General features: G+C 48.0%; 1 protein-coding gene across 1 annotated transcript in view; it reads right to left on the bottom strand.

Moving 5' to 3' along the window:
* myo3a (myosin IIIA) overlaps positions 1 to 21,525 on the bottom strand; it is a 45,672-nt gene that overhangs the window by 14,192 nt on the left and 9,955 nt on the right. The window contains exons 4-21 of the mRNA XM_086150845.1: positions 19,502 to 19,606; positions 19,055 to 19,154; positions 16,053 to 16,129; positions 14,154 to 14,299; positions 12,130 to 12,195; positions 11,885 to 12,040; positions 11,586 to 11,627; positions 9,994 to 10,090; positions 8,948 to 9,064; positions 8,240 to 8,344; positions 8,064 to 8,147; positions 6,119 to 6,321; positions 5,231 to 5,329; positions 5,036 to 5,150; positions 4,033 to 4,159; positions 3,715 to 3,925; positions 2,053 to 2,200; positions 519 to 672 (exon numbers count right to left, since the gene is read on the bottom strand). Of these exons, the coding sequence (XP_086006971.1) occupies positions 519 to 672; positions 2,053 to 2,200; positions 3,715 to 3,925; positions 4,033 to 4,159; positions 5,036 to 5,150; positions 5,231 to 5,329; positions 6,119 to 6,321; positions 8,064 to 8,147; positions 8,240 to 8,344; positions 8,948 to 9,064; positions 9,994 to 10,090; positions 11,586 to 11,627; positions 11,885 to 12,040; positions 12,130 to 12,195; positions 14,154 to 14,299; positions 16,053 to 16,129; positions 19,055 to 19,154; positions 19,502 to 19,606 (2,152 nt within the window). The remainder of the gene's footprint in view (positions 1 to 518; positions 673 to 2,052; positions 2,201 to 3,714; positions 3,926 to 4,032; positions 4,160 to 5,035; positions 5,151 to 5,230; positions 5,330 to 6,118; positions 6,322 to 8,063; positions 8,148 to 8,239; positions 8,345 to 8,947; positions 9,065 to 9,993; positions 10,091 to 11,585; positions 11,628 to 11,884; positions 12,041 to 12,129; positions 12,196 to 14,153; positions 14,300 to 16,052; positions 16,130 to 19,054; positions 19,155 to 19,501; positions 19,607 to 21,525) is intronic.

The following is a 21,525-nucleotide window of genomic DNA, read 5'->3' as shown; positions in this document are numbered from 1 at the left end:
GTCACAGTTAGCTTTCCTTAAGTATAATAGATGGTCTGTACGTGCCCCTCATAGCCCCTGTGTTGCTATCACAATCTCGTTTGAAGCAGAAGGCCAACCCCCATTGAGCTGGGACCAGTCCCAGGTTTCTGCCACAGTAAATGGCAGCGGCAGTTTTCTCCTCTCTGTCACCAAGTGCTTGCACCTGGGAGGATGGTGGGTTTCTGTAGATCATCTAAAAGGATGTGGTCCAGACCTGCTCTGCATGGGAAGTGTCATCAGACAACCAGGGTTGATTTGGCACCATACAAATAAAATTAATCTGAATTTGACTCTGTTTCCTCAAGAACGTTGGTCTCGTTGTACTGGGTACAATGTCCAGTTGCCCAGTTGTTGTTTACCTTCACGTCAGAACAAGATAGAGCCAAAAACCAGATTGCTCATGAGTGTCAACAGACTTGGAAAGTAAAGCCGACTGTGATTCCGACAGATGAATTCCATTTTCATAAAAGGCTGCGTTTAACCCCGAGGGGACTCGCCTACGAGGGTCTGGTCCGTGGCTTGCGGGAACCGGCTCTCCTCATCCAGAAGAGACAGCATGCCCATGGGCTTCTGCAGGAACAGGTCCAGGAGATGCCGGTTGTCCTCGTACTCAATCACCCGAGCGTCCACCTCTTCGTTCAGGTACTCGTCCTGTGCAGACATGCCGGGATTATTTCGGTTTGGAATAAAGAGGGAAGGCGTTTTGCGCTTGAACGCAGCCTTCAGTCCTGTCAAAAGATAAAATGTGTTCGGCGCCGTAGCTCTGAACGGGCCGGACAAGACAAAATAAAACCATCAGCTTTTGAGCCGTGGCAAAACGCAAGGGCCCGTCGGTTTAAACGGTTTTACTTTTGATTAACTAAAATAATTAAACGGCAAGTTGATTCTCATTTCATCTGAAAAAATGATGTCCTCTCTGGCAAGGCTCCCAGCAGCGCTGTGGAGCATATATAATAATTATGTTCACAGCTCATATTGGAAAATAATTCACAATCAAGCTAAGCAATTGTGAGGCTCTACTTCTTTGGGAACTCTAATTACATATTTAAATTGCCATGAATGTAATGATGTGAAATTATATTGATGTTTTATTGCTCCGATGGCTTTCTGGAGTTTTCCGAATCCCTGTAATAAGAGGGACTATTATAGGGACCCCTGCATGCATAACCTTTCTATGGGGATGCGGTGACGTCGGGACTTGTTGCCTCATGTTGCTCTAGTCAGTTACTCAGGCCTGCTTCTAATAAATCACATCTGCGGGACAACGCGAATCCTCCACGCGGGGAAGGGATGTCCCATCGAGACAAGCATACCACTCAGCAGCCTCTCCAGAAACTCAGACCTCCACTCTGAGAAGATGATGATAGAATGGGAAAAAAATCTAATTAAGGTGCTTATTCTATCACAAAAGGCATGTCATGAAGCTACACATGGCAAAGCGTGCCGCGACTCTGTTAAACCTCCAATTGAAAGTCAGCTGGAAGCAGACTGTGAGTGAATAGGCGGGTGCTTCTTCCTCAGGGGGGCCGGATGTAAAAGTACATGAATAGCAAACATTTTCGTCCCCGGCAACTTATAGGTTTTCGCTCGAGTGACACTTTGTGCACGGCGTGAAATTCCCCCTCGCAGCCCGATGCATAGCGCAACGTATTTCTGGGCCGGCCGCCAACGATACCCCAGAGTGAGTTTAAGTCTGGCGCTAAGTGTCTCAGACGTCTAATTGACCCTCGTTTGGGGTGATTCATCGCCCCCCTCCGCCGGCGAGATCAAATCATTTAACACCAGCCAACCATTCTCAGCGGCCCCCGAGGCAAAACACACCCGCGGGACGGCGTGAAGGGAGAGACGCGAACCTCGTTCCCTCATAAATAAAGACGGCGGCATATTTCACCCTCGCTATCACTCTTAAGCGCAGGCTGACAAATGATGAGATGTTATTGCTATTTAGATGGAAATGAGGTGGTGCCAAGGTGAAAACCGCCTACAGATTGTTTTCCAGGACGCATTCACGGCCCCGGGGTCTTCCTGTACCTGTTCCCAGGCGAATATGTGCTGGTTGAAGTAAAACTGGATCTGCTCGTTGGCGATGTTGATGCAGAGCTGCTCAAAGGAGTTCCTCTTGAAGTTCTCGAAGCCGAAAATGTCTAGGATACCGATGTTCAAGCCCTTGTAATCCTCCCTGGAAACGAGAAGGACGACAGGTCACGCCAAGCGGAGACTCCGGTCCGGACCGGACCGCAGACGTTTTTAGATTTGAGCTGATATCCAACACGAGTCCTGGAAGAACGGTCTCACTGAGGTTCAGAGGAACTGCCGCAGAATCCCCGTTCCAGACCAACAACGGAAAATCCGGATAAAAAGGGAGATGTTTTTCTTACTCGGTGAATAGAAATCTAATACACAAAGGCAATCTTGGGCTGCGGATGTACAGTGATCCCTCGCTATAACGCGGTTTATTTTTCACGGTTTCGCTACTTCACGGATTTGCATTGTGCTCTGCATTCTGATTGGCTAAAAAGTCACTCTGCTTCTTCTCTAGTCGTAGCGTCAGTCGTAGACTGATACCACCAAGGAGCTCAACTGAACGCCACAGGAGGTCTTTCCTACCTGAATTCCTCTTCCCTCAGCCGCAGGGAATCTTCAACTCTTTGTACTTAAGACCTTAAAACACTTGATAGCCTTAACCTTGACAATTTATATTTCATTGTATTTCTTATTCTCCTTCCATCCTACTATTATCTATCACTGTTATGTTTTTGCTTGAAACTCTGGCACAACAATTTCCTTCGGGATAAATAAAGTTGTTCTCATCTCATCTCTACCTGTGCGTCAATAACGTTGCAGTTTAATATTTACAGCTTGCCAAATTTACATTACATACGTGCAAATTCTCTTGCAATTTCAAGTTTCTCTAAAACCCATAATGTTGACAAAACGCTCTGGACCGACAAAAGCCCCTGCAGCAGGTCCCAAAAAGCAGCGGTAGATGCTATCTATCGCAGATAAAGTTAAACTTCTGGACATGCTAAGGGAAGGTAAAAGCTATGCAGCTGTAGGTCGGCATTACAGAATTAATTAATCTTCCGTTCGTTCCATAAAGACGGAAGAAAAAAGACATAAGGACGACAGCAGCCATAAGTTTTAACAAGGATGCAAAAGGGTTGCAACTGTCCGCAATTTTTTTTTTTTTTTTTTTATAATCATTTTTAATTTTCTCCCGTTTAATCCAATTACTCGGGTCATGGTGGGCAGTGCTAATCTCTGCAAATTGAAGCCTTCTGTTCACATTGATGATTAAAATCATTATTTGACAGTACAGTACAGAAGTTATTTGTTGAAAAAAACGTTTCTAAAGTACAGTACTTTTATTTTCGAAACAAATGATTGAGTATTTAATTGTATAATAATTGTAAAAAAAAAAAATAAAGGTTTCTACTTCACGGATTTTGCCTATCGCGGGTTCTTTTTGGAACGTAACCCCCGCGAAAAACAAGGGTATACTGTAAACAAACATCTCAGATGTCCACATTCAAGCCTCTGTTTTTCTGATGTTAACAGTAAACACTAATCCTCTGATCCAATCCCTTCCCCTCCTTCTTTTCTTTCCATACAAAGTCTGAACCCGTGAGACGACCTCATTCTGCATCCGCGCCAGCCTGATTGCCCGAATCACCGACCCGCTTCTGGCCTCACCCGGCGTGGCTGTCGGGCCGGAGCAGCGTGTTGATCCTGTTGACGATCCAGCTGAAGAGGCGTCCGTACAGAGCCTTGCTCATAGCGTCCCTCACCACGGCCGCCTTCTCCACCGTGTTGGGCCTGACGATGGTCTCGCCGCGGGCCACGACGCAGTGGGAGGTCAGGGCCTCCTGTAGCTCGTCTGAGCGGATGCACAGTAGGGACGCCACTGCGGGGGAACGGGAAGCAGTTGAATTACACCTTGCCGAGGAAATACGAAGTGGTGTTGGGTCGAACCCCCCCCCTCCCCCTGCACATGATTGGCCGTACACTCACCGTTTTCCAGGACAGAAAGATTGGCGATGTTGCTCTTGTCTGTTTGGTGCACCGAGGCGACGGCGGAAAACTCGATGTCGCCAGAGTTGAGGATGGCTGCCAGAGTGCTGTAGACACTGCCGAGCTCCTGGATGAATGACAGCCGGAGAAAGAGGTGAGGAACATTGAGGCAGAGGATGGAAGATCCCTATTGTGGCCAAACAAGTACGGACTTCTTTGCGTTTCATACCCAGGTTGTAGGACCAGGAGGTTTATGGACAAAGGGAAAGAGGACAGGAAGTCAGTTGGTGTGAGGGGATGCAGAAGAGAAGGTTGAATGAAGGCGGCTAAAAGCTGAATGGTCTCAACTAGGAATCATCTATTGACACTACCTCACTTGAAAATGACAATCGACAATGATATTTCTATTTGCGATCCATTTTCCGTGCGGCGATTGGTCAGATCTCCCGGCAGATAGCACAAATCTCGACCCTCAGAAACCCTTATTTTGGCAAATACTCTGACACCTCCGCAATCCATGTGCTCATGTCACATCGCATTTGATTCCTTGTACAGGTTAGCTCAACGGAGAAGCCCGAAGACCAGCCAGGCGCGTTTAAGCACTCTGTGACTCCAGGAAAGATAAAACCTTTTGCGGAATCCGGGCTGTTCGTACCGTCAAGAGCTTGCAGGATAAGTGCTATTGACATGCTGATCCCAGAGGCAATCAGGTTCTCCGGGCCTCATTAGCCCCTCACAATGGCAGCAGATGACTGGGCCCTCAGCTCGGAGCCTCAGCTTACATACAGAAGATCCCGCGAGCTGCTCACGAGCCAATTTGGAGGTCCGCCTTTTGTTTGTTTGCTTCGATCGTGACCCTCTCCAGCCTCTCCAAGGGTGGTGTTTACATGCTACACAAACTGGAAATTTCTTGTACGAATGCTAGGCTCAAGGTTATGCTATCGCAACGACCGCGCCAGCGCATTTCAGCCGCGTGTTGATTAGCCGAAGCTGCGACGTGTACCTCCAGGGTGAATCCGATGACTTTGAAGCACTGCTCCACTGCATCAAACTGCTCCTTGTAGAAGGAGTTGCTCACGATGTCGGGCCCTAATTTAATGTGCTCGTTGCACAGATACCTGCGGAGCAGCGGGGGGTCAGGATCGGCCTTTAACGAGGAATGGCGTTACAGGGGAAGGCCGAGGGATGTCGGACCTACTTTGGCATTCTGTTGTCGGGGAGCTTGTAGTGGGCTAACTTCTTCCTGTCAGCCAAACCGGCATAAATGTAGTAGAAGATGTGAAAATTTCTTTCCCCTCTGTGGAAACAAACACAAGGGAAGTTGTTGTAGCTTCTCAGCGCACCGTAAACATCTGAACCCGTCGTGATACAATCCGACTGTGACTGGGGAAACAAAGGGACGGGTCAAGGTCACGCAATTATAATTCATATGCACAGAATAAATCACAGGGAGCACAGCAGAGCCCGAGGAAAGACATTTGTCTTCGATTTAAGTAAAACTAATTCACCACAGACGCCCTGGATCAGGATGAAGTTATAGCATATTGATGATGTACTTCTTCTCTAAAGTCCTGCAGAAGGTTCATTGGAGACTAAATTGTCCAGACATTTGAATGAGAGGGAAGGTTGTATGTCTTTATATGCGGCTTCTGATTGATCCAGGGTGATGCCGCCCCTTGCCCGGTGACCCTTGGGACAGCCACCCAATGAAGGAATGAATGAATGGACTTGAATAAGTGCATACTGCAATCTCAATATTCAGTAAACAACCTTAGGAAATGGAGAAACCAGAGCCGTGGACGTGGCTGTCGAATATATCTGTCCGCCGTCTGCAGCAGATCAGAAGAAGAGCGAGCCGATCCCTCCCCTGCGACACACCGAAGGCGAACGCCACCGCATTCAAAAGCAGGGACGGAGGTGAAGAGCGGAGAAGCACTCAATTACACTGAGATCTCTGACAGGTGGACTGGAGATAAGCCTCTGTGTGATGATGTCTCTAATGGAGAATGTCAATGTCAAACCAAGGTCGTGAAAGCATCGGTTTCTCTCTTCGCGGGTTGAAATAGGTTGAAGGAGACACACTTACACTGCCTGGTGGATGACTCTGGATTTCTCCAACAAGTACTCCGATATCTGCGCGCCCACCACAGTTCCTCCGCAGGTGAACTTCATCTCCAGGTACTTTCCAAAGCGACTGGAGTTGTCGTTGATGACCGTGCAGGCGTTTCCAAACGCCTCCACCAGGTTGTTGACCAGCAAGATCTTCTCCTGGAGCGTCCGATTATTAGCCTGAAAACACAGTTATGGGGCGCAAAAGGGTCAAGGTTTTACTTTCTTCTCAAAATGAGAGGCTTTCAGCTGCGTTGATGATGCAAAGTCGCGGTGCGGAAACACGCAGGAGGTTCAATGGAGACATTAAATAGCACAGACATGTGAATGCATGGTCGCTTGACTCTAGATGACACGTATGTATACCGTCATTTCTGGGCTTTAACACTAGAAGTCCTGGAAGTTTCTGCTTCTCCTGCAGACCTCCCTCCCCTTCCAAGAAATGTTAATGTTATCGCCCGGTCGTTGTGATTGCAAATTCGAGAGAAGAACGGGTGAAAGTACCGAGAAAGCAAACAAAAGACATGAGTGAATAAGAAAAACATCTACTTTGAAATGAAAACTATTCCAAATAAATTGCATTGAAAACAAATTGTGAGCATATTCCACACTTTTGTAGTTTTTAGCATTTTTTAGCAGTTTTTACACACAAATGGAAATCCTTTTCTACATTTCCTACCGGTGTACTTGTGGCAAATGCCACGTTTTTGTGTAGAATGATTTCTGTTGCAACTCCGACGCACTTGGCATGTTGTCGTTTTACCTTCAGAAACCCTTTCCATTTCACGCAGCGCCTGCTTTCTCTGTTTTTCCTGTTCGATAACCTGTATGTGTCTATTTCTCAGTTCTTCTGCAAGATTGAACTGGAATGTTCACTTTGACTCGTTTGATCCTGTACATTTCTTATACAGTACATGTGCATTTACAGCAGCCATGTTCAGAATATTGTAGAATACTGCAATGGGCCATCTCCGTGTTCTGGTGCGCACTGTGTGAGCCTGCAGTTTTTGATCGAGCACATCAACACCACATTTCAAGCGGTCCTAGTCTGTGATCACGTTCGGTTTTTCTTGCTTGACTAACTGGACTTGAGGATGTGTCCGTCTTGCAGCATTAATATATGTTTGGAAAGTGTAAGTTAGTTGCTCATTAAGGATCCCCCTTGAACTCCAAACCTGCCTGCGCAAAAAAAAGCGCAGTCGCAGGACTTCGAGTGTTAAGTCGCTACTTTTTTTTCCCCCCTCGCACGCTTTGAACACTGTGGCCAAAACGTATAGCCTCGTCACATCGGGGCCGATGAAATTACCGTGAAATTGGAAAAAGGGGTGAGACGTTTTCAAGTGAAGAAATTCAAGTCTACTTGCCACAACAAGAGGATTTTAACAAGAATTCACCATGACGTGGATGACCGAGAACCTCCACAGACACATCGTCTTCTATTCTTTTCGGCTTTTCCCTTGAGGGGTTGCCACAGCAAATCAATCTTCTCCATCTAACCCAATTCTTCCCCTCTTCTCTCACACCAACTAACTAGTCTTAGTCTGGCTTAACCAGATGGACTCATTCCTGATCCTATCCATCCTCATCAGAGACAATAAGAACACATTAAAAATATACATAATGAAATCAAACACAGACGTGTTATTATTGTGGGTTACAATGTTTACATTCTCATTAAAATCAATTCTCTGTGTGTGCATATATGTGTGTGTGTGTGTGTTCAAAGAAGCTATTACATGCACGGTAGCAGTTGTCCAGTCCGGTTGGATCAGTGTGACCATCCATTTTTTAAATAATTACTTATAATAATGTTATGTTCTGCCTGTCCGCACTTTACGACCTTTAATGGGAGTTCAGCAATATGAAAATGGTTCCAAGCGGTGTGTGTATTTGTGTGTGTGTGTGTGTGCACTGTGACTTACCTTTCCCAGGACCGTCAGCTGCTGCACCAACAGATGAGCACTCTCTGTTTTCCCGGCTCCACTTTCTCCGCTGATCACAATGCACTGCAGCCAGCAGGAAAAACAACAGTAGTTTAGTTGGTCAAGTGTGTGTGTGTGTGTGTGTGTGTGTGTGTGTGTGTGTCATGTTAGGTCACCTGGTCTGCGTTGTATGACACCATGGACTGGTAGGCGATATCGGCCACGGCGAAGATGTGGGGTGGGTTGGCTGTACGCTTTGCTCCGATGTACATCTTGGTGAACTGTGAGGAGACAAGGATGGACCACACACACACACACACACAAACACAAACACACACGATTGAATTTAAAGTTCAGAGATGATCAACAGCCAGCGGTTCAATGCCGAACCCCCAGCAGCTGCTCAGGGTTCGTCCATGATGGTTACATGAGGAGGCCCATTTGTGCTTTATGTAGAACTGAATGTGATTTCTTCTTCTTCTTCCCCAAAACGGTGATCTGTCATAGCCATAATCCAGATCGGTGTGTTTCAGTAGGATCAACCTAAAAAACCCCACCGCCCATTTGGACCCTGCTTACCCTGAGGGAGGTGCTAAATGTTGCTGTAGAAAAACACATGCGTTTTTACTCATCAGCAAATGGATCACTTTGAAAAGATCATATTGATGCACTGATAGATTTCAGGGGCTTTATTTATTTTCCTCCCCGCCGTCCCCAAGCGCTCGCTCTTGAGGAACTTCGGGTATCTGTAGGTCATCTGCTGGGGGAGGTTCATCAGACAACCGGGTTGGGATTCGGCGCCGTAGAAATAAAATCTGAATCCGACGATACTTGGTTCATTCCTGACCAAATACAGACGTGTGAAAAGCACTCCGGGCGCTGACCTGCGGGGTGTAAATGTCCATGGTGTGGAAAGGGTTGACGGCGATGATGATGTCTCCCACGTACGTGTAGATCTGATCTTTAGCGTAGCGGCTCTGCAGCTGCTCGGTGATCGTGTTCTGGATAAAAAAGAAAAATAAATAACGCAAGAGTCATATTTAGACCCGCCGGGTCGGCACGTCCAGACGGCTAAATCCTCAACGCTCCTGTGGAAACGTTATTACAACAGAGGAAATGGTGGGAAACGGCCTCCAGCCTGAGACGTCACATCTCCGTGTACTGTCGTGTCACGCCGCCGCGAGTCTCTGGGTCCAGAAAGAAAACCTCTGCAACACCAGCCTCATGGGTTTATCATCTAAAACATATCCAGAGCAGTGGTTCTTAACCTTGTTGGAGGTACTGAACCCCACCTGTTTTACATGCGCATTCACCGAACCCTTCTTTATTGGATCGAGGCTCGTTTCGTTGATGGGTACAAAGAACAGGCAGAGTAGCCTTTTCATCGAATCTGGCTCTCTTAACCTTGAATTCAGCAAGCGCTATGTTCTTGTAGTTCCCATCTCCATGCAGCTTAAGGATGCCGGTGCTGGACTAGAATTGCTCATCTTGTCATTCCAAACCATGCAGTTAGGACATCGATTCCAATCACGTTCCGTCATACATGTAAATCCGTATTGTACGTATTCTTCCGACCGCTTTTTTTTTTTGCCCGACATAATTAGTATGAAGGGATTAAAATATTAAGAAAGAAATCACATGACGTACCATCACGACAGTTACAAGTTACTACAACTGAGCACGCCAAAATCCCTGCAGCACGGATTGGCCAAGCTATGTTGCATGATCACCTGCAGCCAGTGACGTCATCACCAATGTATGTCTTGACCTCCGCTGAACCCCTGAGACTGACTCACCGAACCCCTGGGGTTCGATCGAACCCAGGTTAAGAACCACTGATCTAGAGGATTAGTGACAGCAGAGATAGGCTCCGGCCTCCTCGTGACCCCGAATGCAGGATGAATGAATAAATGTCTCCCGCCGCTCCTACCTCATCGAGGACCTCCATGGTGGCGAGGTCGTCCACCTCGTGGGCGTCCGCCGGCACCCTCACGTGACTCCCTCTCTTGGTGTGGATGCGCTCATGCCTGGAAGTTTTTGCACAAAATAGAAAGAGCGCTTAGGGAGCGACCAATACCGGATGGAATCGCAAGCGTTGTTCCTGAAGACGATTTCTCCACGCTGCCGCTGCCCATGCGTGCTGGCTCCAACCGACCGGCCAATCAGATACGCTTTAACCTGTAAACTTCCTGTACGGCGCGAAGCAGGCAGAACCGCTAAGCGGCCATTTGATTTCACGTTGTCACCCGTGACCTCGAGCTTCATGTGCGTGGGGACCCCCAAACTGGAGCAGATATTTTGGATGGTCCTCCTACGGGATATCCTGTGTTTCATGACTGAAGGATGGGATGAAAAAAAAACTTAAACTGAAGCCAAAGAGGAGTGCATTGTTACTACACTGATCAAAAAAAATAAAGGGAACACTTAAAAAACACATACTAGATCTAAATGAATGAAATATTCTTATGAAATACTTTGCTCTTTACACAGTTGAATGTGCTGACAACAAAATCACACAAAAATGATCAATGGAAATCAATTGTATCAACCCATGGAGGTCTGGATTAGGAATCACACTCAAAATTAAAGTGTAAAAACAAACTCCAGGCTGATCTAACTTTGATTTAATGTCCTTAAAACAAGTCAAAATGAATCTGTGTTGCTTCCTGGGTGGACACTATGATTTCACAGAAGTGTGATTGACTTGGAGTTACATTGTGTTGTTCAAGTGTTCCCTTTATTTTTTTGAGCAGTATATTTTCCCCGTGAAGGACAGAAGACCCTGACCGTCACCCGGTGGTATGTCTCAAACTCTAAGGATTTAAAGACATGCAAGGAAGTAACACCGGTCGCTGAATCCCTGGTATCGTAGTACAATGCCGAACTCAAGTCTGCATTTCTTGTCATCCGTTTTTTTTTTTTTTGGGTCGTTTATTTGTGTGCAGTGAAGCTTCACCAGGAACGCCGGGGGAGAAACGATAGGTTGGGAGTCGATAAAAAACAGGCCGGAGCGTGGAAAACACAAGGATGAGCGACTTTGGGGATTCATGAGGGGCGACATGTGGTTACATATAAACATTCATTCATTCTCCACACCACCTATCCTACACTGGGGTCACGGGGTGCCGGAGTATATTTTTTTCTGGGATCAGGAGAGAAGCGGGGTTCAACCTGGACCTGTCAATCACAGGGACACGTTCAGAGACATTCACCCTCTCATCCATGTCACACATTCGAACGCCACCCGTCCTCTTCCCTTCTATGCCGTCGGCAGCCATTTTGGTTGTTGACACAAATTCCCGAAGGCACCTTGCCGTAATTCATTCGTTCACATCTTCATAGTTTATCTCCACCTGCACCACAATGCGGCCACCGTGACGACAGCCCAGGTTTTTTTATTCATTCTCAAATCACGACTACTCTAGGAGTTCTGATCGGACTAAAGCGGCTGGTTTTCATCTAGTCTTACTTGAACACGGGGGTGTGAGGGAGTGCGAGGGGTGTCATATAAACATTTGTTACCTGTCGTTACTGTCTCTGCGTCTGTCTGTCTTTCCGAGATGGCTTGAACGACAGAAATAGAGTCAACAATTTCACCAGGGTGAACAAACGCTGCTTGACACATCCCGACACGGGGCGATGTGATGTTTATGTAAAGGGGCAATTTGGATTACACCATGTGCAGAAGCTAAGCTGCGGCCTGGCACAACAAACCCGCTGACAGGAGTAATCACTTATCTGAGGAGGTCAGAACTACAACACGTTTGCCAAAAATCTCAAGCGGACGCGGGGGGGAAAAAAAAAAAAAAAAACGTCCGCACCTGGTTTTCTCAATGACCCCTATCTGCTGATTGAGATCGATGAGCTCGATCAGCTGCTTCTGCAGTATTCTCTCCCTGCCCACGATTTGCTTGATGAACACATGCTGGAGGAGGTCCAGCACGTTCGGCCGCAGCTCGAAGTCCTTAATCAGACATCTACGGAGACGGAGGGGAGGACGGTCAGTCACCGGCAGAGTCAATGCACACACACACACACACACACACACACACACACACACACTCACTTGCAGATGAAGTCATTAAAGTTGTCTGACCAGAGCTCGGGCTGCTGCAGAGTAGGCGGCGGGTTCCTGTTAGAGAGGGAATGGAAAGAGATTAATGGAAAGATTAGATGCGATGTGATTAACGCGAGCGAGGCGCAGAACAAAAGGCCCCGGTGCTGGGAGAAGCTTCAGCGCAGAGAGGATTCGCCGTCAAAGACGTGTCGGGGGGTTTCGCCCAGACTTCTGGGCGGCGGGAGGATTTTTCCAGCCCGGCAGCAAAGACACCGACGATTTCAGGAGGTAAAGGAATTCAAGATAAAGCATAAATCAAACGGCCTTAAGGTTTAATTTGGGAACAGAAACTGAGGAATGCAGAGGGATCGGAGGAGCTGAGGAGATACCGCCAGACCAGAGCTGGACCTCTGGAGAAGGAACTTACAGCAGGCAAGACAAACTAGAAGGAATTCAATTATTGCTTCAGGCTCTTTTGGTCCCAATATTGTTAAAAATATTAATTCATTTATGCATTTAGATATTCATTGGATATCTATATTTCTTGAGTCTATCAAGGCAGGGTGCATCCCAGTGACGCATCCACAGACATAATGATAACCTGAGGATCATTTGCGAGGTTCTATTTAGTGATTTTCAAGATGGCGCTTCCATTGCGCCCGCCTGTTGCTAGCGTCCTCACCAGCTCGGTGAGACTCCCCGCCGCGGGACGCAAAGTATAGTTCGTTTGTCACAATCGTCTCTGACCGGGATGACAAGCGCACCCGGAACGTGGAGCAGAGGGGCGAGGGGTGCGAAGGCTTGGCCGGGAGGCTGCGGCTGCAGCAGTCACATAGATTCTGAGAAGCCTGCGTGATGCCTCCTGTGGATCACGACCCCCAGAGCTAGCAAACAGCGGCTCTGCCACACGAGTGTGTGTGTGTGTGTGTGTGGACATTGATGGACTCAGCATGACAGCGACAGTAAGTGCTGAGGCTGCTCCTGCACTGGAGAAGGAGGAGATGGTACACAATTATGTTTCACCTTCAGACAACAATAGAGAGGGGCTGCTGTGTCCTCAGAGGACAGACGGGATCAATCCCAGGGGTTTATGGATAAACCAGAGGTCTCACCAGAGCCGGTTTGGGAATGACAGCCCTCTGAAGAGCCGGCCTCTGCATCTGCGTAATAGACCACCGACCCGAGGGGAGACGAGTGGCGGGATTTAGGTCTCGAGGTCCAAATGAAAATGTACACTTGTTGTGAATCCCTCTCTCTCCGCTCACGGAAATAGATGTGGGGATCGTCTGCGAGCCCTCGGGTCATGAAGGTTGAGTTCCAAGGTAGAGGGTCCACAGAAAACCGGAGGAGATAGTCGGCACCTGCACAGTATGGCTGCACCCGCAAAGAGTCAGAAGGGAGCTGTTTGGCTTTTAGGGCATTTACAACTTTAGCTGAGCACAACAGTGGGAAGATGGAGAAGACACAGGCGAGAGCAGCCATGGCTTCTGGTTTGGAGACAGGGAGGAGAAGCAGAGGGGAAGATCCAGAGGTTCCTCGTTGGGAGCGAGAAGGATGGAGAGGATCAGGAAAGAGTCCAACAGTGGAGAAGAAGTTTGGATTTCATGTTAAATGGTGCCCCTGGTAGTCCTCTCTAGTCGTCTTTCGTTGGTAGTCAGTCAGTGTTGTCGATGAGTCCATCAGAGACGGGGCATCTTGGATGTTCTGAAGATAAAGTCAGACCGGAGATGGTTCGGACATTCAAAACCGTACCGACGCTTCCGGATGCTCACTTCTGCCCTCCGTCTGGCCTCCACTACTCCTTGGAACTGCATCTGGACTGTCTATGGTGGAGTTTTTGAGTGTCGGCAAACTTGGTGACGTCGCCTTAAATCAAGAATGTCCCAACGGCAGAACCCCATCGTGCAGCGAGAGCATTGGCTCAGTCACTATCGGAAAGCTCAAAGGAAAGAGTCCTATGTCCTGAGGGACAGTCATCTGCCCACAGAGATATATCCCATAACCCTTTGAGGAAGCTATTGGTTGAAACTCACCTGGGAATTTTAAACAGGGCTCTCATGGGATGGAGGTCAGAGAGAGGTGGGTCTCCATCACCCAGCTCTATGGCAGTGATGCCCAAAGACCAAACGTCACAGCGAGCATCGTACGTGGAGTCCAACTGCTGCTCACAAGCAATTACCTGCAACAGAGAAGGATTGGTAACAGTTGATGCTGTGTACAAACCTGCAGAAACCCCTTTACCCGTTCACACGCACACACTTCTACTCCCACCACCCGCAAGGTACTTGACAGCCAATCACCTGCCTCCAACTTCCGGCCCTCCATCCATAAACCTCCTCTCTGGTCTTCCCACAAACCACCTGCCTGGCAGCGCCAACCTCAGCATCCTTCTACCCAGATCTTCACCATCCCTCCTCTGGCCATGTCCAAACCACTTTATCATTAGGACATCTACCATGTGCTGTCCCTCTGATCCTCTCCATCTTCCTCTCTCCCAGAGAGGAGCCTCCAAATATTCATCTCTGCTGCCTCCAGCTCTGCCTCCCATCTTCTCCTCAATGACTCTAAACAAGAAACCATGTCTGCTCTCACCATCTTCTACACCTTTCTTGCACATTCTACAACCTTTTTGACATTCAAATATAAGCACATTCCAAGGTGAGCCAAATGTATTCTTTGTCCACAAAGAATACATTTGTAAGAATACATAAAGAAATGTCAGAAGTTTTCCAAACTCTTGGAAGATGATCACATTCCCCATGACCACCAAAAGAAACAGTTATCTAAAACATTAGCCCCAGCAAAACTTGATGGCTAGTGTCTCCACCAGATACAGGAAAGAGCATACGAGTCTGGCCACCTGTTGCAGAAGACAAATCAGTTCACTCTCAAATAACATCAATGTATGGTGATTTTAATGTCAGTGCCAAGAGCCTCAGAGCCTTGTGACCCTCCAAGGTCCCAAACAGTCACAATAAAAACAAACATGAATTACTGCATAAAATGAACTGAACACATAGATATGCATTTATCTTCTGTTAAATAACTTTGATACCTGCCACTGGTATTGTTGCATCAAACAGGTTGCTCTATAAAACCTGATACACCGCTTACCTCATAATTTTGGACCAGGTCCTTCTGAACATCTTAAACTATATATCTTTAGAATCCCACTTTTGATCTTTACCTGTCCTCCCAATTCTCACACGAGCCAATGACGAGCTGCCTTTCAACCACATGGCCGCAATTGGCACGGGCTTCCTGTCAACTCGCCGGCGCGTCCCGTTCAAATCAGAGTGAAATCGGCAAGATGCACCAGGACGTGTCATGCACTTAATATTCTGGTGCACAATTTGCATGCTATGCAAACGCCATGTAAAGATGGCAGCTGTGGCTCAGCTGGCAGAGCAGACGCGCTGCGACATCCTTGGGCAAGAAGACACTGACACCCAAGTTAGCTCCCAATGGTATGGTTAGCGCCTTGTGAGGTGGAATCCATCCAGGGACCGTCTTGATGTGAGGTGGAGGTGCTAACCGCTGCGCTACCGCACCATAGCTTTGTACTTCATCCTATCAAACTTAATTGATTTTATAGTAACAAATGAAATCCAAAGCAGCTTGATACACATTCAAAAACACCACCTGATCTAGGTTTCAGACCTTCAGCCGATCGTTCTTCTGCCAGGACAGGGTGAAGGGATAGGGCACGTATCTCTGTATTGTACAGACGCAATAAGATAAGCTCTAAATGCCAACATTTGCCGTCCAGAAATCAGAGTTGAGACTACTTGTAACCTTCCATTATCTTCACAAACCCTGTTCATGACAGTGATGTCGGTGAGATGATCGCTCCCGATGCTTCTCCGCTCGCTCCTCCGGGCTAACGGGACGGAAAGACAAGAAGGGCCACCGTGGCCAGGTGTTCACCGTACCTCTGGAGCCATCCAGAAAGGAGTTCCAACGGAGGTGTTTCTCCTGAGACGGGTGTTTGTCAGCTGGGCTGAAACTCCTGCGGAGGGGGGGATACAACAAACGTTCAGCTGCGACGGTATGTCAGGGGAAGTTGATGGCGGCAGGGGTCTCTCTCTGCGGCATCTCAGCAACGTCCAGATTTTATTTTCCAGAGGAGACTCGCTTTGAGATGGAGCTGTCACTATAGAGACAAGGAGGCCAAATGAAATCCCACCCATGGATCCTCGCTCTCCCTCCGTTGCACACAAACATGTTATTTTCCTTACAAATGACAGATCGCTTTGAATTACAAATCCCCGCCCGTGTGCGACTTTCAAGAACGCCATTTGAATACGATTGGAACGAACGGGGCTGCTGGAAAAAGCATTTCCTTTCCTGCCGGAGCAAGATATTACATGTCCCGGTGATTTATTAACTCTGTTGGCTGGTATAGAAGGACGCAATCGTGTTGTCAAGTCGGCGTTGTCGGGGGGACAAACCTGCCACAAATGCCAAAACAGTGGGCTTGTGTGTTTACGGTGTGTCCATCGGTCTCTCTTACATGCGTGGGAGTGCACGACTTTACAGAACTTGCATTGCTATTATACAGACTCACACCTGTAAGACGTGCCTCTGGGCACGACTTCACCCTTTGTCAGTAGGGACTAAAAAAAAGGGTTCCTGGAAAAGTCAACGCACCTCCAAAAGTGACTCTACCGATGCCTGCTTTAAATGCCTACTGCGTCGATGGCGACCTCCCGCTCGGTGGCAAGTGTGACGATAGATGGCGTGGTGTGGAAAAAAAATGGTGATGGATGAGAGCCCTTTGTGCATCAGCACTACGACTGTCATCGCTTGACTGACATCGAGGAAAGTGAATTTGACATCTGATCTTTAGACACGTTGGTCAACAGGCCGCGCAGGAGCGTTCATTTGAAGCAGCTACTGGAAAGCTCTAGCAAGCTATCCAGTTGCATTGTTAACCTCCAATCTATTTTTTGCTAAACTTAAGAAAGGGTATAAAAATAAGCAAAATTAAGCAAAAATAAGCTTTATATTCAAGCAGACTTGTAATGGGGAGAGATATAAAGTCAGTCTCCTGTCAGACAAAAAGGCGTCTGTTTAGTTTTATCTTTTTAGCATTTTTTGGCAGTTTGAAAAATGCTTTGCGGCAACAGCTCGCAGAGTCACTGGAGCCAAATTGTTGTCTTACTTTCCAGACAGACAAAATAAAGAATACACAATATATTTTTAGAATAATGCACATTTTGCATTTTTAGTTCGGGAAATCATTTTGACTTGGATATTCATTGGTAGCTAGCTGCAGAAATGCTTCTTTAAACCACTAGGAAACTGCTATTTCTTATGACTGGTACAGCTAAGAGCACGTGAGAGCTAATCCATCTCTAACGTGCCTTCTAGATGTGTTTTTTTTTCGCTCTTTGTGCACGAGAAACCCAGCGTCGCGTGTAGTGACGTTAAGAGGCGCCATATTTGATGACTCAAACACCATCAGTGCGATAAAAGCGCCCGGAGGTTGGTGGACCCAGCAGAGAAGGAAGACGGGGCGAACATCTAAAGGGATTACAATTCTATGGAGAGGAGGATGTATGCGTAAAGCTGACACATGCTCTCTCTCTTGCTCACACACACACACACACACACACACACACACACACAAACAGCAGCGTTAATGTGCTATCACCAGGCTGAACCACACAGCTACACTTGCACACTGCCATCTTTGCATATCTAATGGGTGTATAACAAAACAAAACACTCCAATTAGCCCAGAATTCTAAAATAAAGAAATCACTCACACACACATGACACATTATATAAGGCGTTCAGGTGGGTTGCTGTACAGGAGGACAACGGCTGTGTGTTAATGCTCTCCGTCGTCTTAATGCAAGAAAGTTGAAGTGAGGCGGCGGCCCCGCTCTCAGTAATCACCACAAAGATAACGCCGGCGTGGGAATATTCATGAGGCCCCACCAACCAATGGCTCGGCTCTCCTTCCCCCGCTGATCTTTTTTTTTTCCCCCCCCGGTCTCGTGTCTCTGATGCCGATGACTCACCATCAGCGGGGGCTTTATCTCCTCACCTGCTTACCGTAGCGTGAGCCCCCCCCCCAAATTCGTAGTGCGTGCATGTGGTAAAGGGGTTACCACCCCTCCCACGTTCTCCACTAAAAAGGAGTTTTAAATTTCCACATCACGACAAAGGCGACACAACTGGGGTACGTGTCCCCCTCCGCGCCACAGGGGGCGACGACGACTCCCATGCAAACCCACGTGAATCTGTGGTTTCCCAGACGAGCCGCTAAAAATGTGCGGCGGACCTCGATAGTCAGATCTGCGGGAGCCACCGCGCGCAGTTATGACGGACAGTCAGGAAACATCACATTACATTAGGCAGACGCTTTTATCCAAAGCGACTTACAATAGAGGACATAGGGACTGGAAATAACACTTGCAGATTCGATGTTTGACAGGTTTGTCCTGCACGCGAAGGACGCTTCCGATTTTCAGACGGGCCGGCAGATGTTTCTCCTGCTCAGCAGGTTCTCTGGCACCAACAAAGCCCGGCCCCCGCAAGAGATAATGGGCTGTTGAGGATGTCTGCGGCCGTAGACGCGCGCCGCCGCTCCACACTCACGTATCAAGTGATCCCATTAATGCCCCCGCCGTAAGAATTGTGCACTTTGTGCTTGTTAAGGAGAGGCTTTTAAGAGAAGCCCGCAATCAGCGGCACACACATGTTGGGGGGTTTGTAATGAAAACAGGCAGCTGGTTCTGCAGCCCGGTGAGTCATCCCTGCAAACACACTGAATCACCTCCTATCCGGAACTTTCTGTCCCAGCGTTCTCCTCCGGCTTCCTCATTTGGTTAAGAAAACCTTCGAGCGGTGTGTGTGTTTGCGTGTGTGTGTGGTGATCTGTGATAACAGAGGCCCGTGTCCAGCTTTTTGCACCCGTACTCACCAAAGTCCACCAGTTTGATGCCTCCCTGCGTCGTCACCAGGATGTTGTTTCCTTTGACGTCGCGGTGGATGGTCTTGTTTATGTGCAGGTGCTGGAGACCCTGTGAAGAACATCTGTCGATCACATGACCCTCGCTCAAACGTCCTTTTCACGCATTCATCCACTCATTCGTTCATTATCTGCACCATTTATGCCTCAATCGGTATTTGGGGGGTTGGAGACTATCCCAGCTGTGATTGGACAAGAGGGGGGTTCACCCAGCACCTGTCAATCACTGGACCACTCAGAGACATACAAACATTCACCCTCTCATTCACAAATCTGGACAATGTAGGGTCTCCAATGAAGTGTTTTTTGGGAACCCCTCACAGACCTACGGAGAACCGGGGACCTCCTTGCCTCCGGTCCAAGTCGACGGCACGGAGCGGTCGCTCTGTCAGGACCTACCATGAGGGCTTCATGGAGGATGTAGGCGATGATGGCTTCATCCATCCTGTCTCCCCTCCTCAGCATGCCTTTGGCCAGATCCGTCACCGAGCCTCCGTTGCAAAGCTGGAAGCACAAGGGAGGGAGGACAATGAGGCTCCGCAACGTGCCGAAATCTGGGACATCTTATTGGAGATGTACAGGATTTGAGGTTGGGGTGGGGAGCAGAGGAGGAGACCGTCTTTCTGATCAAAAGCTTTCACGGTGAGAAGCGGGATGTAATTCTGTCAATCTTTAGCGGCTTATCTTCTGGGGGAGGCTCAAATGTACCTCCACAAGCGCGGCGGTTTAATCTGCGATGACTAAGCAGGATAACTATTATGTTTTATTTCCAAACAAGTCCGTCAACATTCGCTGTACACATGTGGTTTTCTGCGGAGATGCAGAAAATAAAACCATCTCCCGGTCCAGGAACGACCCCATGTTTATAGATGTCTTGTGTGCATTTGCTCTGGAAATGGACTCGTGCGTCGATTGCAGCCCCCCCCCCCATTTTTTTTTGCTCCTTTCTTTTGGAAAATGACGGAAAATTACCCCGTGGGTTGCCTTGGCAACGATAATAGCCCTTAATTTGAATCTTGCTTCGCCAGATGCCGAAGGTGCGCGGAGAATGAAAGGCTCGCCGGTCTGTTTGTCAGCACTCTGCAGGGCAGGAGATCTGCCGGGGGGGACGTTTCGCATTCGAACGCATCACTCCGGTCTGACTCGCGTACCAAAATAACACTTTGCATCCCGTCATTTTAAGATCACATTCATTATCCGATAGCTAATTTGGGAAACACGTGCATATCTGCTGGTTATTGGATTAACAAGGGTGTCAACATCTCGCTAAGCCATGGAACACACCACGCAGAGAAATACCGCATCTCATAACTCCGCGTTCTGACTGGTACAGGATGTTCACCATGTTCGTGTCGCAGGTTGAGGTTTGATCTACTGCAGTGTCTCTCCAGGCGTCCACCTTTGTTATTTATTTCATGAATATCAAAGCTATTATTGTCTCATATCAGCTGTTAGCATCTAACGTTAGCGCTACCGGTGCTTGTCTAAAATCATCTCAATTTTGCTTTCTCGCTCTCTCTAGTCCAGGTAGAAGGCCGCCCCGAATCGAGCCGGGAAGGCAGCATTTCCTCTCTCCTGGGGGAACGTTTGGGTTCTGTAGATCCAGTGTGATCCAGACCTGGTCTACATGGAAAGGGTCGTCAGACATCTGGGTCGGGTTTTGATTCGACCCCTCCGTTATCAGGCGAGAACATCGATTTTTAAGATCCTTATCTCAGATCTCTTTAATCAATGTTATTTTCACATGAACTAACCCCACTGTTGTTATTGATCAGCTCCTTAGCATGCTAGCTGCTGCGCAGAGACGGTGAACCACTGACAGATGTACCAGTTTACATTTGATCGCCATTCGCCTTTTAAATACTTTACGATCGGCTTCCTTGTTTCTCCGGTTTGGCCCAGCTAACGGCCGAAAAAAAAAACGCCGTCCGGCTGAAAAGTAGGACTTTCGGCACGTTTCTCTCATTGCCAAAAAACACAAAAGTTAGAAGTTGATTGAAAATAATGAAATATTTCACAGCGGAGGCCGCCGACGTCTTTGACATTGACTGAGCGAAGGCGTACGTTTTCCACAGCTCGCCTTCGGTCTGATTTCTATCTGCCCATCAATCTCTCCATCGGGAGGCCGGCGTGCCGCTGGATGGATGGCGTCTCTCTCGCCGGCCACCTGAGGAGCTTAATCACTCCCTCCCCGCTATTAGACATGACAACGGTGCAGAGAACACCGCCGAGGCCGCCGCAGACCGACCCGTCTACCTCGCCGACGCCGTATCGCCTGTCATCATTAAATTACACGGGTCAGACGGACGGATCGGTATTAATGAGAGGCCCCGCCGCCACGGCTAAATGTTTTGTGCTCTCACCCCCGGCTGACGTTCGCGCTTCCAGAAAGCGACATGAATTATTTCACGTCCGATGGAAAT

Source organism: Fistularia commersonii, chromosome 8, assembly GCF_037954325.1.
Source record: "Fistularia commersonii isolate RoL2024-O1a breed Wild chromosome 8, RoL_Fcom_v1.0, whole genome shotgun sequence".
In the NCBI taxonomy this organism is placed as follows: Eukaryota; Metazoa; Chordata; class Actinopteri; order Syngnathiformes; family Fistulariidae; genus Fistularia; species Fistularia commersonii.
Note: the sequence above shows the minus strand (reverse complement) of the source record. Positions and strands in the feature narration are given on the sequence as shown.